The sequence below is a fragment of the Oncorhynchus tshawytscha genome, linkage group LG14 (assembly GCF_018296145.1).
Source record: "Oncorhynchus tshawytscha isolate Ot180627B linkage group LG14, Otsh_v2.0, whole genome shotgun sequence".
Classification (NCBI taxonomy): Eukaryota; Metazoa; Chordata; class Actinopteri; order Salmoniformes; family Salmonidae; genus Oncorhynchus; species Oncorhynchus tshawytscha.
Genome location: NC_056442.1, coordinates 5,820,130 through 5,840,455, shown reverse-complemented (window position 1 = coordinate 5,840,455; position 20,326 = coordinate 5,820,130). Strand labels below are relative to the sequence as shown.

At 44.4% G+C, this 20,326-nt stretch overlaps 1 protein-coding gene, 1 long non-coding RNA gene and 1 pseudogene across 2 annotated transcripts; 2 read left to right on the top strand and 1 right to left on the bottom strand.

Annotated features, from left to right (window-relative positions):
* Positions 1-1,627: 1,627 nt before the first annotated feature.
* LOC121839182 lies at positions 1,628-5,514 on the bottom strand. Its single transcript, XR_006078733.1, has 3 exons — positions 4,940-5,514; positions 4,676-4,783; positions 1,628-1,912 (listed from the first exon to the last, which is right to left on the bottom strand). It is a non-coding gene; the product is annotated as an uncharacterized LOC121839182 (long non-coding RNA).
* A 3,700-nt stretch (positions 5,515-9,214) lies between these two features.
* LOC121839249 lies at positions 9,215-13,520 on the top strand. Its single transcript, XM_042296955.1, has one exon. It carries the CDS (start codon positions 9,685-9,687, stop codon positions 12,202-12,204), a length of 2,520 nt encoding a protein of 839 aa, XP_042152889.1. The 5' UTR covers positions 9,215-9,684; the 3' UTR covers positions 12,205-13,520.
* Positions 13,521-14,150: 630 nt separating this feature from the next.
* On the top strand, positions 14,151-19,678 carry LOC112267702 (annotated as a pseudogene).
* The last annotated feature ends 648 nt before the right edge of the window (positions 19,679-20,326 follow it).

The following is a 20,326-nucleotide window of genomic DNA, read 5'->3' as shown; positions in this document are numbered from 1 at the left end:
CGGAGTCCATGCTGGGTCCCACTTGACAGCATTCCACTCAGACCATCATAAAATTGTAGATTCACAAGCTTTTTTACCAAGTAAATGATCAAGTATTAACGGATACAAAACACATGGTAATTGCCTTTTTATAGATTTGGTCATAGAGCAAATGTTGTCTGACCTTCTGACCTTGAAAAAGTAGCTAACTAGTTTCGGTGTAAACTTGTTTCAATGTTTCTATAATTTCATATTTGCTTTGTGAGATGAATGTTACCAATATGTATTGGTAATGAGGCAGTTATTGTGGAAACAAGTGGCCTTTTGCAGTTTCATACATTTTCAAACAATTACATTGACAAGTAGCAAAAAATGAACTGTGTTATATTTCCATGATTTAATCTTGATGTTCCAACACTTTGGTGCTGCATTAATTCCTGCTGCATCTGTTGTAGTTGAATGTGCCAAGCAGGCAGGCATGGGCTCCCTCCCTTTCCCTGTGTTTACCTCGTTGGCCTAATGAAAGCACACGGTCGCATCCTGGTCTCACCAATGACGCGCTTTGTTAAATTCTCCCTCTAATGTGCGTGTGATGAATATTTCTCAGATGGTTCCTCCATATCTGATCAAAACAAATGCACCTGCACTTTCTGCAACTGCAACTCCCCTGAGACCTGTAAAAATTGACTCCCTGGCTTCCTCCACGAGGCAATTATGTGCCATCTGTTCCCTTCTTGGTGGTTCCAGCTCGTTTTGTTCCTGCGATTGTTCCCCTAATATCATACCCCTGAAAGTGTTAAAAGAGGGGGGGTACACAAAATGAGGAGTGGCAATGGAGGAATTAATCGAATCTAGTGACAGAACCGGATCCGCACCTTTGAAAGACGATAGTCCCACTGGAGAGAACAGAATATTACCATATTCATGAACTTATATCGAGAGATGCAAAATAATAAGATATAATGTGGAATATGACTTTTTTTTGTCCATCTCTGGTACTCAACGAATAATGTTATTTTCTTAATTATTTAGCTACGCTACAGTCGCCCTGTATGCGGGGAAAACCTGACATGACTTGAATGAAATAGATCACATTTGGTAATAACCCCTATGTGGCGTTGTCGTATATGTTTGTAATATAAGGCATGATGCATCACATAATTTTTTGTTACAGTAACTATTGGTCCCATTACTCTCTGTCACACAAACAGAAGCGAGAGGCATGTAGATTTAATTGCACCCGGGTTGGAGGCGGGCGGGCAGCTGGGCTGTGGAGTTTAACAGTCGTATCAATAACATGCGAGGTCTGATACGACTGTGGGCCAATATCATTTCCCATTGATGCTGACAGACCAACGATAGTAATAATCAGTCAGACGGGCCCAGGCGGGCCAGGCAGGGAGCCTCCAGGACTCGGTGTGACATTCAAAAACACGGACGTCTGAGGACCCATCTGTGTCTAGGGAGAAGTTTCACCACGTGTGTGTCGCTCCGTAAAGGAGTGTCGGACAGAGGATGCTGGATCTCAGAGAGGAAATAGCTGTTAGCATCTGAGGCTAAAGAGGAAGCAGAGGAATGAATTAGTGGTTTGGCGTGGAGGGCGATCAGCTAGCAGAGGACACAAAGATCAACTGGTACTGTCGCAGATGGACAGAGATAGTTAGTTACAATACATAGTGTTTTAAGATGTGATGGTAGACCTACCTATTTAATCTGAGTTTATAATATAACATGGGTGTCATATCTTCCTGACAGCCTTTATGCCAGAGAGCATTGTCCATAAGAAAACGTATCATATCCAAGTTGATAGGTAATATGTTTACTCCCAGACGCATCGGTGCATAAACTACACCTCAGTGTTTCACAGTTCAAACAAGTGCTGGTTTCTTCTTCATGATGAGTCATATTCTTGGGTCCCCTAGGAGGGAGGAGCCTAGCAACAGAACAAACACAAGACAGGATTAAACGCTGATCATAATAAAGAGGACGAGAAGGATAGATACTGTGATGCATGACTGGGAGACCTACCTCAGCACCAGGCCAGGTAGAACAGCAGCGGACCATGGGCCCAAACCAGTAGACCCAGTGTTAGGACCAGTAGTTAGCCACCACAGCAGGTCCAGTGTTAGGAACAGTAGTTAGCCACCACAGCCGGCCCAGTGTTAGAGTAGTTTGCCACCACAGCAGGCCCAGTGTTAGGACCAGTAGTTAGCCACCACAGCAGGCCCAGTGTTAGGACCAGCAGGCCCAGTGTTAGTTTAGCCACCACAGCAGGCACAGTGTTAGAGTAGTTAGCCACCACAGCAGGCCCAGTGTTAGGAACAGTAAGTAGCCACCACAGCAGGCCCAGTGTTAGAGTAGTTAGCCACCACAGCAGGCCCAGTGTTAGGAACAGTTGTTAACCATCACAGCAGGCCCAGTGTTAGGAACAGTAGGTAGCCATCACAGCAGGCCCAGTGTTAGAGTAGTTAGCCACCACAGCAGGCCCAGTGTTAGAGTAGGTAGCCACCACAGCAGGCCCAGTGTTAGGAACAGTAGGTAGCCACCACAGCAGGCCCAGTGTTAGGAACAGTAGTTAGCCATCACAGCAGGCTCAGTGTTAGAGTAGTTAGCCATCACAGCAGGCCCAGTGTTAGTAGTTAGCCACCACAGCAGGCCCAGTGTTAGAGTAGTTAGCCACCACAGCAGGCCCAGTGTTAGAGTAGTTAGCCACCACAGTGTTAGAGTAGTTAGCCACCACAGCAGGCCCAGTGTTAGAGTAGTTAGCCACCACAGCCGGCCCAGTGTTAGGACCAGTAGTTAGCCACCACAGCCGACCCAGTGTTAGAGTAGTTAGCCACCACAGTGTTAGGACCAGTAGTTAGCCACCACAGCCGACCCAGTGTTAGAGTAGTTAGCCACCACAGCAGTCCCAGTGTTAGAGTAGTTAGCCACCACAGCCGACCCAGTGTTAGGACCAGTAGTTAGCCACCACAGCAGTCCCAGTGTTAGAGTAGTTAGCCACCACAGTAGGCCCAGTGTTAGGACCAGTAGTTAGCCACCACAGCAGGCCCAGTGTTAGGGCCAGTAGTTAGCCACCACAGCAGTCCCAGTGTTAGAGTAGTTAGCCACCACAGTAGGCCCAGTGTTAGGACCAGTAGTTAGCCACCACAGCCGTCCCAGTGTTAGAGTAGTTAGCCACCACAGCCGACCCAGTGTTAGGACCAGTAGTTAGCCACCACAGCCGGCCCAGTATTAGGAACAACAGTTAGCCACCACAGCAGGCCCAGTGTTAGGACCAGTGTTAGCCACCACAGCAGGCCCAGAGACTCTGGCTGGATTCATGCAGCACAGTGAAACACCTCCACTGAACCACATACACTGAACAAAAATATAAATGTAACATGCAACAATTTCCAAGAGGGAAATCTGTGGATCGATGCTGTTGTACACGTTAATCCAGAGCATCTCAAACATGCTCAATAGACATGTCTGGTGAGTATGCAGGCCATGGAAGAACTGGGACATTTTCAGCTTCCAGGAATTGTGTACAGATTCTTACAACATGGGGCCGTGCATTATTATTCTGAAACATGAGGTGATGGCGGTGGATGAACAGCCTGGCAATGGGCCACAGAATTTCGTCACGATATCTCTGTTTATTCAAATTGCTGTCGATAAAATGCAATTGTGTTCGTTGTCCATAGCCTATACCTGCCCATACCCTAACCCCACCACCACTACTCTGTTTACAACGTTGACATCAGCAAACCGCTCGCCCATACGACACCATACACGCTGTCTGCCATCTGCCCGGTTGAAGCCAGTATTCATCTGTAAAGAGCACAATTATCCAGCGAGCCAGTGGCCATCGAAGGTGAGCATGTGCCCACTGAAGTCAGTTAAGACATCGAACTTCAGTCAGGTCAAGACCCTGATGAGGACGACGAGTACGCAGATGAGCTGACAGTTTGTGCAGAAATTCTTCAGATGTGCAAACCCACAGTTTCATCAGCTGTCTGGGTGGCTGGTCTCAGACGATCCCGCAGGTGAAGAAGCGAGATGTGGAGGTCCTGGGCTGGCGTGGTTACATGTGGTCTGTGGTTGTGAGGCCGGTTGGACGTACTGCCAAATTCTCTAAAACAACATTGGGGGCGGCTTATGGAAGATAAATGAACATTCATTTCTCTGGCAACAACTCCGGTGGACATTCTTGCAGTCAGCATGCCAATTTCACGCTCCCTCAATACTTGAGACATCTGTGGCATTGTGTTGTGTTAGAAAACTGCACATTTTAGAATGGTCTTGAATTGTCCCCAGCACAAGGTGCACCTGTGTAGTGATCATGCTGTTTAAACAGCTTCTTGATATGCCACACCTGTCAGGGGGATGGATTATCTTGGCAAAGGAGAAATATTCACTAACTGGGTTGTAAACACATTTTTTCACAAAATTTGAGAGAAATACGCTTTTTTGTGCGTATGGACATTCCTGGGACATTTTATTTCAGCTCATAAAACACGGGACCAACACTTTGCATGTTCCGTTTATATTTTTTTCAGTGTAAGATTGACAGAACAATGATGTTAAAAAGTTTAGTGAACATCTACATTTCATACACTTTGTTGTGGAACAGTAATAACATTCCACCATCCTGCAGGTGGACTGCTGTTTATGTAGCATTGGAGACTCAGGATGTTGACAGTGACGCACTCACCCTCCCAGAATACCGACGGTGACAGTCAGTCGGATGCAGAAAGGTGCTATGAGGGTCTTGCTCTGCCTGTTGACGGCACTCATGCAGACCGTTAGTAAGTGGCCTCCACTAGAAAACAAGAGTGAACAAGTAAAACAAATGATTCCTCTATACTATTGTAGGCCTACTCCATACCAGAAGTAACTACCAACTCATAGAGATGAAACTACAATTTAATAATTTTTTCCCCCTTATTTTTAAACAATTTAATATGTCACTACCAACCTCGCTGCTGTTGTGATGGCTATGCAGATGGACAGAGCAACCCCATATGCCACAGCTGGCTGCAGTCTACCGGTGTCCGTTGGGTTTTTGATCACTGAAACCAGTTGGTGAAGATGAAGAGGTCTGTCCCGAGAAACTCTGCAATGCACGGGAGAACAAATGGTTCATACCGGCTGCGGTTGATATTCTTCTTTTCAGGTCGTTTCTCACATTCACCTTTGCATGTATGCAAGGGCTGTATTGGTGTACCGAACACGGCTAATTTTGGTTGTTTGACAAAGTTAGTGGCACAATTACCCTAGCTAGCTACAGCAGCTAACATGAAAACACACTCTCATTCCTTAGCAGCGGAGTTAGCAAACATTTTTCTCAAAACATTCCAATTCGGAGCGCAATAGAAAAATACGATCGGTTTCAAAAAAGGGGATGGAGTCCCCCTGCTTCTGTCAGGTTTTGAATTAGCTTGATTGTTTTAAAATCAATATAAACAATGCAGCTAAGTTGCTCAAGTCAAGGGGTGTTATGCAAATTGCTCAATTACACCCACAGTGCGAAAGCAAACCAACCCAAACAGATCTATATGGGCTCACAGACATCATCAATATCAGAACAGCAGTAGCAAGTCATTCAAATGATCCTGCCTTTGTTATCTGCTGACATCTAGTGGTTAGAACGTGCAAGGGAAATTGTGTTCCACCTGTGATCTCTAAATCTATTTGACTAAGATTGTGCAGCGCCTCCAACATAACGCATCATCATCATGCGGCCTATTTACCTTTTGACAAGTTATGACCTTGCAAGGACATGGGATGGTTGACTGTGGCAATCTGCTTTATAGTGAAACCCACAGTACAGAGATTTTAAATGGGATGGGGCTAGCTTACATCTTGTCATTTGATCTGTATTATGCTAGGGAACTTGAATTTGACAAAGATACACGGGTTTGAAATGGGTTTGATATGGGTTTGACAGAGAGTTTGTGTGCATGAGAGAAATTGACAGTGTAAGGGAATGTAGAACTATTTTGAAGAGTGAAGAATGGGGAGAAAGAAAGAAAGAGGGATAGAGGGAAAGGGGCTGAAGGGGGTGTGACGGTGAGGTGTGGACGGGACAGAGGAAGGATGTGACACTGTAGGACGCGGCACAGAGAGCAGTGGAGGAAAAGGAGTGCACCTGGCCCAGGTAAGATCCTTTCTGCTCCATTTAATGAAGGCTAATCGAACGAATAACAAAATACAGGAAGTACTATAACTTTGCATGAATAGGTTTGCACAAGTACTGTGCCCGATATGTCAATGAACTCTTGACAGATTTCTTTGTGCTATAAATTGAAATTGATTTTACTGTAAGTTAACTGTAATGTTTTGGTATTGTAATGTCGACCTTTTCCTTGATTAGCGTTTTAAGTAAACCTATAAGGATCTTTTGGGGGATCTTTTAAAGAGGTATTTCTGAAATACAGCATTTTGTCAGTTATCATACTTATACAGTAGTGGATGTTGATCACTTGATACTGGTGAAGGTGTCCTCAATAGGAATGTTATCGTTAAATTTTTCCACTCAACACCACAGCTAGTGCCATGCAGGTCCCTGGGTAACTTAGCAACCAGGGTCCCTCATTCAACATTTAACTGGGTAATGTGAGAGGGGACCGGTAGCTGCACTCCAACAAAGTGACTGTTATTTTTTTCACACCGACACAAAGGCCTATTTTCCCACATTCCATCAAACAAGTACGTGTCTGTACACCTGTCAGTTCTTCTTTGGACTCGTTATATTCAGCAAAATGTGAATTGGGAGGGAAGTTTCTCTTTTCAAATGTGTTTATTTTTTCTTGTGATGTTTTGTTCTTTTAAATATGTTTTATTCCAATTGCGTGTTCTGAATGGGTCAATTTGGTTATTTTTTACACAGGTTATCTGTTTTTACACGGGATATCTGTTTTTACACGGGTTATCTGTTTTTACACGGGATATCTGTTTTTACACGGGTTATCTGTTTTTTACACGGGTTATCTGTTTTTACACGGGTTATCTGTTTTTACACAGGTTATCTGTTTTTACACGGGTTATCTGTTTTTACACGGGTTATCTGTTTTTTACACGGGTTATCTGTTTTTACACGGGATATCTGTTTTTACATGGGTTATCTGTTTTTTACACGGGTTATCTGTTTTTACACGGGATATCTGTTTTTACACGGGTTATCTGTTTTTACACGGGTTATCTGTTTTTACACGGGTTATCTGTTTTTACACGGGTTATCTGTTTTTACACGGGTTATCTGTTTTTACACGGGATATCTGTTTTTTACACGGGTTATCTGTTTTTACACGGGATATCTGTTTTTACATGGGTTATCTGTTTTTTACACGGGTTATCTGTTTTTACACAGGTTATCTGTTTTTACACGGGATATCTGTTTTTAAATGGGTTATCTGTTTTTACACATGGTATCTGTTTTTACACGGGTTATCTGTTTTTACACGGGTTATCTGTTTTTACACGGGTTATCTGTCCTAGATAAATACAAAAGAGAATGAAGATGCATCATGGGATTGTCTATTCAATACACGAGAAACTGTGTTTTTACCCATTCACACTCTGAGGTCACATGTTTCCAGGGGGACCTTATTGTGCAGGGCACTGAGGTAAACTGATACCCCACTCTTTCATCCTAGAAAAAGCCCTGTTGTTTTGCTTCTGGGGCTGAAAGTTCTCTCTAACTAGGGCTTTTCTCTAACAGTGCGGTGAAAAAGTATTTGCCCCCTTTCTGATTTTCTCTATTTTTGCATATTTTCTATAATGAATGTTATCAGATCTTCAACCAAAACCTAATATTAGATTAAGGGAACCTGAGTTTACAAATAGCACAAAAAAATGATAACTTTGTTAATTAAATAAATAAAATAACTATGTAAACACATTTACCAGTGTGAAAAAGTAATTGTCCCCTTACACCCAATAACTGGTTGTGCCACCTTTTAGCTGTGATGATTGCAACCAAACGCTTCCTGTAGTTGTTGATCAGTCTCTCACATCACTGTGGAGGAATTTTGGCCCATTGCTTTAACTCAGCGACACTTCTGGGTTTTCAAGCATGAACTGCTCGTTTCAAGTCCTGCCACAACATCTCAATTGGGATTAGGTCTGGACTTTGACTGGTCCATTCCTGGTCCATTCCAAAACTTCAAATGTTTAGCTTTTTAGACATTTTCATGTAGACTTGATTGTGTGTTTTGGATCATTGTCTTGCTGCATGACCCAGCTACGCTTCAGTTTCAGCTTACAGACAGATGGCCTGACATTCTCCTGTAGAATTCTCTGATACAGAGCAGATTCCATGGTTCCTTCTATTAAGGCAAGTCATCCAGGTCCTGAGGCAGCAAAGCATCCCCAAACCATCACACTACCACCACCACGCTTGACCGTTGGTATGAGGTTCTTGCTGTGGAATGCAGTGTTTGGTTTTCGGCGGGCATCATGGGACCCATGTTGTCCAAAAAGTATACTTTTGAATCATCTGTCCATAGAACATTCTTCCAAGCGTCTTGATGATCATCCAGGTGCTTCCAGGCGCCTTTTTTGGCAAACTTCAGTCAACGTTTTGGACTACTGGCGAAAACCAACAGTCAAGCGTGGCGGTGGTAGTCTGATGGTTTGGGGATGCTTTGCTGCCTCAGGACCTGGATGACTTGGCTTAATATAAGGAACCATTAAATCTGCTCTGTATCAGAGAATTCTACAGGAGAATGTCAGGCCATCTGTCTGTGAGCTGAAGCTGAAGTGCAGCTGGGTCGTGCAGCAAGATAAAAATAGATAAAATCAGAAAGGGGGCAAATACGAGTTTCCTCGGACAGTGATATATAATGTACATAACATCATTCTGGTAGCCTACGTCACACATTAGGCATCTGACATGATCTGCTGTCCCTTATAGGCACTTGATGTTTGTACTGAAAGACAGAGCTCAGTTTCAGTGCCTTGAGCAGATAAGCAGTGCTGTCCACATGTGGCGACAATAGTGGTCTGTGTTCCGATTGCAAACAACCATTTTGAGAAGAAGACAGTGTCAATTGAAAAAAATAATATACAGAGGGATCTTAGGATCTATATGTTGTATTCAGAGGTATCTGCTGGCACTGCTGCAGGACATAGTGTCTAACCTAAAGGTCTAAGAACATGGTGATGACATGGGAGTACACACTAGAATACTGAGAAACGGAGTACAGTTACAATGCCTTGTCTCAATTATCATAGGACCACCGGAATGTAACTGAAATAATGAAACCTAAGCACTTTCTAAGCCTGTCTTTCTTCTGCAGGTGAGTCCTAGACATTTCTTTTCTGTTCATTGTCAGAGCAGAAACATACACCTCTTTTTTGAGTCTGTTGTTCTTTGTTTGAGTAAAGATATGGTACAAATCACAGGAGGTTGGTGGCACCTTCATTGGGGAGGATGGGCTCGTGGTAATGGCTGGAGCCGAATTGGTGGAATGGTAGAACGGTTTCAATGTGTTTGAAACCATTCCATTTGCTCCGTTCCAGACTTTATTATGAGCCTCAGTATCCTCCACGGGTACAAATGTAGTCTTTCCTTGTCACTCAAATTTGAGTGAGTCAACCTTTTTCTTGCTGATCATTTTACATAAATTCAACTATTTTACACTCTTTCCCCAGGATTCAACAGCAAGCTGAAGATTGAAACATACCAGACCAACAAAAAGATTCTCCAACTTTTCCTCCATGATGATAATGAGTTCTCACTCCGAGAGAAAAGCCTCCTTCCCTGGTCTCTCAGTCCTGATGTCACCCACCTCCCCCATACAGAGAGACCTAAACTCCCCCAGGGGGTCCATCTTCGCACCCCTATCCCTTACCGATCCACCCAGCTGGGTCATGCTGGCCCTCTGCAATGTAGAGCAGGGTGAGAAAGAGCTGCAGAGCCTTAGGAAACGACAGACGAGTGAGGTGGAGGAAATGAACCGAGAGCTTGACAACGCCATCATTGAGGCTCAGAGACAAGAGCGCCGACTGCTGGAAAAAGTTGAGCAGGACCACCGAGAAGCCCAGCGGCACCTGGAGCAGGTGAAGAGGGAGAACGCTGCGGCAGTGCGGGTTGGACAGTCCCTGGTGGACCGGCAGCTCTGCAAACTGGGCCAACTGAAGGAGCAGGTCCAGAGATGGGGTGGAAGCAGTGGAGGACCCAATAAGAACCAGCTTCAGAGGGGTGTGGCAGAAGTTACACAGCCTTGGGAAATCTCCCTCTCCTTAAAGAGGGTCACTTTTCAGCCCGGTACGCAGCTGAAGGACGTTAGGTTAGGGGAGGTACAAGTCCAGGATCAAAATCTGAACTACCCTATTGGTGTCTGCGGTGAAACAGGGAAGAAATGTGCTCTTCACTCAGGGGAGATGAAGTTTGGAGACCGTGGATCATTTGAAGTTCGGAAGGACCTTTCATCCACATCAAATAGTGGGAGCATGCGTGTAGTCAGGAAGCTCCGCCTGTCCACCACAGACAAGGATGAGCCAAAGTCACCAGTCTCAAAGCCACCGCTCAGTCCCCGGCATCGAGGAGCATCTGAGTCATCCATGGATGAGGAGCTAGACACACATGGCCAGGACCTTTTCCTGGCTATCCCTCCAATCTCCAGCCAAGGGGAGTCAGAGGTAGACGAACCAGACTGTGGACAAACTGGAATCAAGAAAAGCTCCATCCTCAAGTGTCAGAGAAAGCAAAGGACCCTGGATCTCATCCCCAGCGAGGAACCCTCCTTCCCTCCAGAAGGCGGCAGATCTGAACATAGTGACCAACCACAGACCTCTCCCAAGACCAGCCGTGGAGAACCCCATCCCAGGTACAGCCTCCTGGACCTATCTTCAAGATGCGCGCGCTTACGTCAAAGCCTGTCACCCAGCAAATCCCCCCGTGGAACATCCACTAATGGGGGGAGTCCCCCATCCCCGGCTGGCAGTGATGACTGCTACAACTACATCACCATCCCCTCTCCTAGTAACAGTGTCTCCCTGAACCAGGAACACCGACGCGCCATGTCGATGGCGGACCTCTCCAGGAAGACCCGTCCTTTGATCAATGGGGGAAAGGGTGCTCACCTGGGATTTAAGAGAGACAACCACTCCTGTCTATCATCTGCCTCCTCAACCCTGGAGCAAGGGAATGGATCTGAGTCTGGCGGCAGAAGCCCCACAAGCTCGGATGAAAGAGAATCAAGATACCAGGGAAGGAGTGTAGGTTCTAACTGTGTGAGTCGATCTCTGTCCATGTCGGCTATTGACGCCGAAAGCCACCCTACAGCCAAGGAGAAACAATCAGACAATAGAAGGAGAGACAAACCAGAGCCAATCCTGAGAGACCTGGAGGAGGAAGCGGGTTCAAGTGCCTTTGAGTCAGCAAATCTGATCAAGCAGTTTGGAAAGCAGGGCTCAGGGCGCTCCGACTTCAACCTGCCCAGCGGGCTCCACGCCACTGTCAAAGGGCAGCTTTTTGTGGTGGACTGTGGAAACGCCCGAATTCAGGTGACCGACCTTCAGAAGTATGTTGTGCAGCAGGTGTCCCCTACTGGAACTGATAGATCCGCCCGCATCTGCAACTACTTTGATGTGGCTGTGAACAACAAGGGCCTCATTGCGCTGACATGTGCTGCAGAGCGTGCCGTGTTGGTGTTCAGCCGTCATGGACGCCTCCTCCAGACCTTCGGGGGTAACGTGATAGGATCCACCCATGAAGAGCTAGATGCACCAAGGGGAGTGACCGTCACCCGTCTGGATGAGTTCCTGGTGGCCGACATCAAGCGTGGAACTCTAACTGCCCTGATGCTGGACCCCAAGACAGGCGCCAGGCTGGAGCGCACCATAATCACAGGATTCCACAGGCCCTACCTGGTGGCTGCCTGCCTGACCTCTGGGCTGATGGCTGTGTCTGAGCGGGGCAATGAGACTGGCTGTGCGCCTTGCATCCGAGTGCTGGAACCTGGCTGGAACACCATCCGTGTCCTGGGGTTGTGCTCCGGCATGGGGCCTGTCCTGGCCTGCCCCTGGGGCCTCAGCATCGACAGTGATGGGGATGTCTTGGTGGCAGACTGGGGCAGGTTGCACCGCGTCCTGCTGTACCCTGCCAAGGGCCTAGGCTGGCCCCTTGTTACCCAGGGTCTGAGCAGCCCCCGAGGCCTGGCCCTGCTGCCAGAGGGCCAGCTAGTGGTGTCAGACAGCATGAACCACTGTATTAAGATCTACCAATACAAGTGAGACACTGGTGGGGTGAAGCTGTCAAGATGAGGATGGAAAGATGAAGATGATGAAGAAGTAGGCATTCTCTAGTCAACACCGATGCAGATTTCAGTAAATAACAACTACTTTGGCATAATCCTAGAGGATCCTGTCAAGAATTTCATGTTCTTCTAGAAAAAAGTGAATCATAAGTCACAATGTAGGGTACAAATTGCAAAAGAAGACAGACTGTATAGAGTTGTGGAGAACAGTAGAGAAGATTACATCTTTATTACCGCAGAGGACAATTTCATTTGCAGCAAACGTTTTAGCTTGTTTTTTATTTGCCCATTGTCTTAAATGTGATAATCATAGTTTGATAATGAACCAAATGAAAATGGTGAAGAATAGCTGTACATAGAAAAAATATATTTAGCAGAAGCATAGTTGTATTTTAATAGCTACTTCAGTGTAGAGCAGCAGTGAATTATTTACACCATATAACACAAAATGAAGGGTCCGTGCTGTCCGGAACCCTTGGGACATCACTACCCCATAAATGTTTACGGTAACGGTTAAGGTCATGGTTAGGTAAGGGTTATGGTTAAGGTTAAGGTTAGGTCTAGGGTAAGGGTAGAGGTTAAGGATAAGCTTAGGGTTAGGTTTTAGAGTAGGCATGTCCCAAGGATCCCGGATAGCACTGACCCAAAACTAAGGGTGGAACTTTGTATCTGTTATTAGAGTTCTAGGTATTTCAATGAAAATTCAAGACACATTTTAAATGGCTTGCTGTTGTTATGAGTAGTTGGTTACTCACAAAATAAACTAACTGTTCTCAAAATTGGCCATTTTATATCATGTGTAACAACAGGGTATGTGATGTTGCTGTAATTTCACCTCTGCCCTTACAAAAAAAGATTGACGTTTTGAAACTGCAGTAAAGTGCAGTAACTGCCGTCGATTGTGATATTTTGGACGCAGTAATTGCAAGATTACTGCAGTAAAAAGAAAATGGTATTTTGGACACAGTATTTGCAGCATACTGGGGTTATACTGCACTCTAACTACAGTTATACTACAGTGTACTGCAGTTACTGTACACTGCAGTCTGACTGCACATTTGTTTCATAAGGTTGAAGTCTGAAAGCTTTTGAAATGCTGTCTATCCCCAGTAGTTATGTTGTGAAACACAGTAATGTGCAATAGCTTACGCTATGGTAATGACTTGGAATTGAATACATTTATCATGAGACTGCCACCGCAAATATAATCAAATATACTGTGGATTTAATCACATTTGATGTGTATTGATTGTCAATTACATTGTAAATATTTAATTAAACTTTGGATTGGGTTTAAATCTTTATTGCAATGTACTCGTTCTTTATTTTGACTTGTTTCTTAGAAATCCAGTGTCTAAAGTTTCAAATGATAGAACAAAGATAAGCAAGGGTCCTTCTCTCACAGACTGTTGTTTATCTCCCTGTCTGTCTCTGATCTCTGCTCCTACTGTGTGAACTCACTTGTCCAAAGTCCTGGCTAAAAAGTGTGCCACTTGGAACCGAGAAATGATATTTCATCTGACCCAATGATGTTGGCCAAACCAGATTAATGTGTAACATCCCAACATGTTCAATATTTTACTTTTATCAAAATATAATTTGCCATTTAAACATATAGTTGGATTTATACTCATTTTTATGTGCTCATATTGATTGCATTGTATTAGATGCATATATAACAGTTTCCGCTAAATAATCGTTTTGCAACAGCAAAAAGTCCTACACTCCCCCTGCTCTTTCAGTAAACAGAGCACAGAACTACCCACACTCCTACACACAGAACTACCCACACTCCTACACACAGAACTACCCACAGAACTACCCACACTCCTACACACAGAACTACCCACACACAAAAGACACAGGGAAATCCACCCCCTCACAGGCAGATCCAGTGTAAACGGTTTGGTCAACTCCTTCTCAGGCACCTTTCTCAGCTCAGCTCTCTTCGGTACCTGGACCCAGAGGAGGACCGCTCAACATGATGCTTCTCTCCCAAACACTCTGCCTGTGCTTGGCACTAGCACTCAGCTATGCTGCTCCAGCGTGAGTACTGCTGATCAACTGCTAAGCCTTTACATGTTAGTCATTTAGCAGACGCTCTTCTCCAGAGCCACTTACAGGAGCAATTAGGGTTAAGTGCTTTGCTCAACAGCACATTGACAGATTTTTCACCCAGCCGGCTCGGGGATTTGAACCAGCGACCTTCGGTTGAGCTCTGAACCGCTGGGCTACCAAAGTGGCATCCACGTTCAGTGTAGCCACAGCTAAATACACTGCCTCTAAATTGCCTCTGTTACTTGCTTTGTTGAACTGTGTCACGGTCGTCCTCCTCTTCATCTGAATGCGGCGTGGTATGTGTTCATCATGAATTTTAATAAAGAAAACACTGAAACACTGAACACTATACAAAAACAATAAACGAAATAACAACCGTGACGCTAATGAGAACTGTGCTGAATCAAGCAATCAACATAGACAATCACCCACAAACAAACAGTGCAACCCAGGCTACCTAAGTATGATTCTCAATCAGAGACAACTAATGACACCTGCCTCTGATTGAGAACCATACTAGGCCGAAACATAGAAATAGACAAACTAGACATGTAACATAGAATGCCCACTCAGATCACACCCTGACCAAACAAAACATAGAAACATACAAAGCAAACTATGGTCAGGGTGTGACAAACTGTTACTTTATTCAACACATTATGGGCTTCGCTGTGCTGTGTTAAGACATGTCTTACGCAACCCAATTGGATACTATGCTGCCCCACATTGGCTGGGTTAGTTCCATAAGTTTGTTTGCAGTATCACAGAGGTCAAAGGCAGGATCAATATCCCAAACACACAAAGAGTGGTCAAAGTCAGTCGTGTACCTCAGCACTTCTGTCACTGAATCACCCCGTTACCTCATCATTACAGAGCCCCTTCATATCAATCAGGTGTCCCTTTGAGCTGCTCTATTTGGAATAGGGCTGTGTATACTACAGCATCATTATTGGTCTGTCTACCCAGAGGGTGGAGTCATGATGTGCAGTGTATCTCATTTCCCATCTCTATGACCTCACTCATGTCTCATCAGAATGAGGACATTATGGTTTATGATGAATAATGTCTGCTTTTTTTTCTACGCAGGATCCATGATGTAATGATGGCAAGTGAGTCTAAGATCCATATTCATTTAACAGCCTGTCAAAATGCAGGACCTCACAACTCATTGACTGATCCAGGCATGCTTAGGCAAGGCTAACAACTAGGGTTGCAACTTGCCACGGGCACAGGTGTTATTCAACTCCCTTTCAGCCCGTTACTCATGTCCTACATGCTTTTATATGAGAGTAGGATGCATGACTTCCAAATCACCACACCATGTGGAGAAATGTTGGAATAATGAAAAGTCATTCAACCTGCATCTCACCTTGACTCTGACTGGCCCATTAGACCACGACCACGACCACCACGAGGATCAGGTCCACCACAACGCCAACCCAGACCGGTGTGACGGCATCGAGTTTGACGCCATCGCCCCCCTCGACGAGAAAGGAAACACCTTCTTCTTCAAGGGTATCAAGTTATCAAGTTACCATGTTATGAGTCGTCTTTTTTACCCTCATTCTCCCTACAGTGGGCTTGTCATTGTCATTATATGTCATTATTGTCCCATCAGGATGGCTAGGGTTACGGGTACACTCTTAGAAAAAAGGTACAATCTAGAACCTAAAAGGGTTCTTTGGCTGTCCCCATAGGAGAACCCTTTGAAGAACCCTTTTTGGTTCCAGGTAGAATAATTTTTGTTCCACGTAAAACTCTATTGGGTTCCATGTAGGACCCTTTCCACAGAGGGTTCTACATGGAACCCAAAAGAGTTCTACCTGGAACCAAAATGATGGGGACAGCCGAACATCCCTTTTGGAACCCTTTTTTCTAAGAGTGTAGTGGATTAGTTAGTGGGCATTTTGCTACGGGCTACCATGACCTAGGTATTTTTGAATTGTGGAGCGTGTAAGCTTACATTTCCATGATTATATCTGATCCCAGATCTTAACTATGCTACTCTAAGGGGATCACCTGTGGAAGGGCTTCACTTGTCCAGCTCAGGTCTCCAGTGATTTCTTCAAGGAGCTAGATGACTATCATCACCTGGGGCATGTTGACGCTGCATTCCACATGCACAACAAAGAAAAGCCTGAAGACCAGGATCACATCAACCTTTTCCTGGCACTGTCAATATCAGTGATGTAGACGATATCCATATGAATAGGCCCTTAAACACATAGTTTTATTAGTGACTCGTCAGCTTGGGCAATCTTTTTAAAAGTCAAATTATGTGCTCCCATTACCTTGTGCTCCCAAACATGTGCTCCCATTACCATTGTAAACAGCATTCAAAGGCAGCATGCCCATAGGGGGCATAGTAGCACGTGCCACCTCATATTTGTCCTGTAAAAAAGACATACAAAATATATACAGTTGAAGTCGGAAGTTTACACACCCCTTAGCCAAATACATTTAAACTCAGTAATTTCACAATTCCTGACATTTAATCCTAGTGAAAATGCCCTGTCCTAGGTCAGTTAGGATCACCACTTTATTTTAAGAATGTGAAATGTCAGAATAATTGTAGAGTAAATGATTTATTTCAGCTTTTATTTCTTTCATCACATTCCCAGTGGGTCAGAAGTTTACATACACTCAATTCGTATTTGGTAGCATTGCCTTAAATTGTTTAACTTGGGTCAAACGTTTCAGGAAGCCTTCCACGAGTTTCCCACAATAAGTTGGGTGAATTTTGTGTCACGATCGTCGTATGAAGCGGACCAAAGTGCAGCGTGGTATGAATGCATTCCTTTTATTGAATGACGAAAAACACGACGTAAACTGAACAAGCTAACAAAACAACAAACGACCGTGACTGCTAATGAAACATAGTGCTAACATGCAACTAGACATAGACAATCACCCACAACCCAAAATGACAAAACAGGCTACCTAAATATGGCTCCCAATCAGAGACAACGACTAACACCTGCCTCTGATTGAGAACCATATCAGGCCAAACACAGAAACAGACAAACTAGACATCCAATATAGAATGCCCACTCAGATCACACCCTGACCAAACAAAACATAGAAACATAGAAACATACCCCCCCCCCCCCAAGGTGCGGACTCCGGCCGCAAAACCTGAACCTATTGGGGATTGGGGAGGGTCTGGGTGGGCATCTGTCCGCGGTGGCGGCTGGACGTGGCCACTTTAGTAGTGTCCTTTGAGCGGCGACCCTCGCCACCAACCTAGGACCGGCCTAAACCTACTAAAGGACCCCACTGGACTGAGGGGTAGCTCAGGGCTGAGGGACAGCTCAGGACTGAGGGGCGGAGTGTAACTCAGACTCCTGTTAACCCTTTGATGAGACCATTATGAACATTTCTCTGGTTTATTGCTATAAACATGTATCAATCATTCACAGACAGCATACCAGGAAATGTGTTATGGATATCAAGTTTCCTAGTCTTGATGTGAGCTGCCTTGCGTATGTTTTCTCTCTCACAGGAGAAGAAGTGTACAACTATGACATCGCCACAGAGTCAGTAAAGGAGAGACAGTGGGCCCACCTGCCCAACTGTACGTCTGCCTTCCGTTGGCTAGAGCGCTACAACTGTTTCTATGGTCACAACTTCACTCGGTTGCACTCTGTATCTGGGGAGGTGAATGGAGTGTACCCCAAGGACGCCAGGCACTACTTCATGACGTGCCCCAATTTCAGTAAGAGAACCATGCAAAGGATATTACCCTTCCTCCTTTATCAAAATCAGTTAATTGTCAGAGAAGGCTGGTGGAAAGAGCTATAGGAGGATGGGCTCATTGTAATGGCTGGAATGGTATGAATGGAACGGCATCATCAAAACATCAAACATATAGAAACCACGTGTCTGACTCCATTCCACTCATTCCATTCCAGCCATTCCAATTAGCGTGTCCTCCTATAGTTCATCCCGCCAGCCCCCTCTGCCCAGTGTACATGCTGTAAGATTGAACAGATGAACGGTGAATGGTAATAACAACACCATTTCAGGGAAAAAAAGCTTTTGGATTGTGTTGACACATGTTATTGTTGGATTGTAGGCCATGGCGGTGAGGCACAGGTTCCCAAAATGCAGTGAAGTGACTCTGGATGCCATCACCTCAGACGACTCAGGCAAAACCTATGCCTTCACTGGTAAGAACTAAGCCTTTGTGTTCAATTGTGCACACAACTCGCATAAGACAGTTTCCCATTTTCACCTCCGTCCCACTTCCTCAGGTCGTATTTATATGCATCTAGACACCCATAATGATGGTAAACACGCCTTCCCGATTGCCAGAACCTGGAAGGAAGTGGCCAACGGGGTGGACGCAGTCTTCTCCTACAGTGACAAGATCTACATCATCAAGGTGGGTCAAAGGTTACAGGATGTAGGGGAAGACAGGGACTTCACTTGCAATAAATAACATGTTCAAAACTTTACTCACTACAGTACCTTTATTGTTTATTGTTATTCACTGTATATTTACTCCTCGTGTCACTTTAACTCTGCATTGATGGAAAAAAGACCCTTAAGTAAGTATTTCACTGTTAGTCTACAACTTGTTTACCAAGGATGTGACAGAAGAAAATTGATTTGAGTATTGTTTGTCCCATGGCACATAAAACACACCTGAATGCCACCTTTCCAGTTGACAGGGCAACCAAGTTTACATCTACAAATCAGCAGCTCCCTCCACTCTGATTGAGGGCTACCCTAAAAGCCTGAAAAGAGGAGCTGGGCATCGAAGTGCCTGTGAACGCAGCCTTTGTTTGTGCAGATCACCATATTGTGCACATTATTCAAGGTAACTAATTGGACATTGAACTTGAGTACATTCAAATCTATCCAAGAAAGGGTTATTGATCTTTTTACATCAATATTCACAAAATATGTGATTTTCCTGTGTCAGAAATGGTTTGATATTGAGATAAAAACAGCTGCATTGGAACTTAGGGCTGCAAGGGTAGCCTAGTGGTAGAGTGTTGGGCTAGTAACTGAAAGGTTGCAAGTTCAAATCCCCAAGCTGCATGGTACAAATTTATCGTTCTGCCCCTGAACAAGGCAGTACCCCCTGTTCCTAGGCCATCATCAAATACAAGATTTTGTTCTTAACTGACTTGCCTAGTTAAATAAAGGTTCAAAAATAATAATAATTTAAAACATGACAGAAGATGCAGGACATTGACCGGTCTGCCACCCCTAGGATAGTAGCCAGAGAGGCCCCACTACCCATCTCCGGCATCGAGGCAGGCATGTGTGGCCCTGATGGCATCAAAATGTTTGTGGGCTCTGAGTACCACCACTACGACACCCCCAGGCTCCTGGCTTTCAGCAAGTTCCGCCCAGACCCTAAAAAAAAATCCCCCCAGACATGATAGGCTGTGTGGAATAGGAGTCGTTTTATGTTAGATACCTTTTCAAAGAATGACAATTGTGATCATCTGTACTCAATGGACAACACGGTGTTTTAATAGAATATTTGCCAAATTTGCTGTCAAAACATATAATCACATGCTAAAGTAACTATCCAGTGAGTCAATAAACAGATTGACTCATCCTATACTATTTTCTGTGGCCAAAGCATGCATACATTTGAGAAAAAAAAACACTTCAGAAATCCCACCTTAAATTTTTATCTCAAACAGACCGTTTCAAAAATGCTTGCTGTTTCCTCATAGAGGATGATATCCTCAGCGTTCTACTCACATTAATATTTGTAATGATCGGTATATGTCAAAACCATTCTGTTGTGTTGGGGTAACTAACACAGAAAATATGCATATAAACATACTTAATTTTAAAAAATGTGGAAGGAAAAGTATTTATCTCATATTGGAATTTATTGTAGGTCATATTTCATAGAAATCTGGAAGCACTAGGCAGTTACTTTAACTTGACACCACAACTCACAAGTCACCCAAACAATGTTTTTTTAAGGTTCAAATAATATTTTATCACATTATTGTTTAACATTTTTGTATGACAGAGATTAGTTAAATTAAAAAGATGCAAAGAAATAGTAT

What these genes read in the sequence shown, in the direction of transcription:
- LOC121839249 (XM_042296955.1), top strand. Translation starts at nt 9,685, where the DNA reads ATGATGATAATGAGTTCTCACTCCGAGAGAAAAGCCTCCTTCCCTGGT.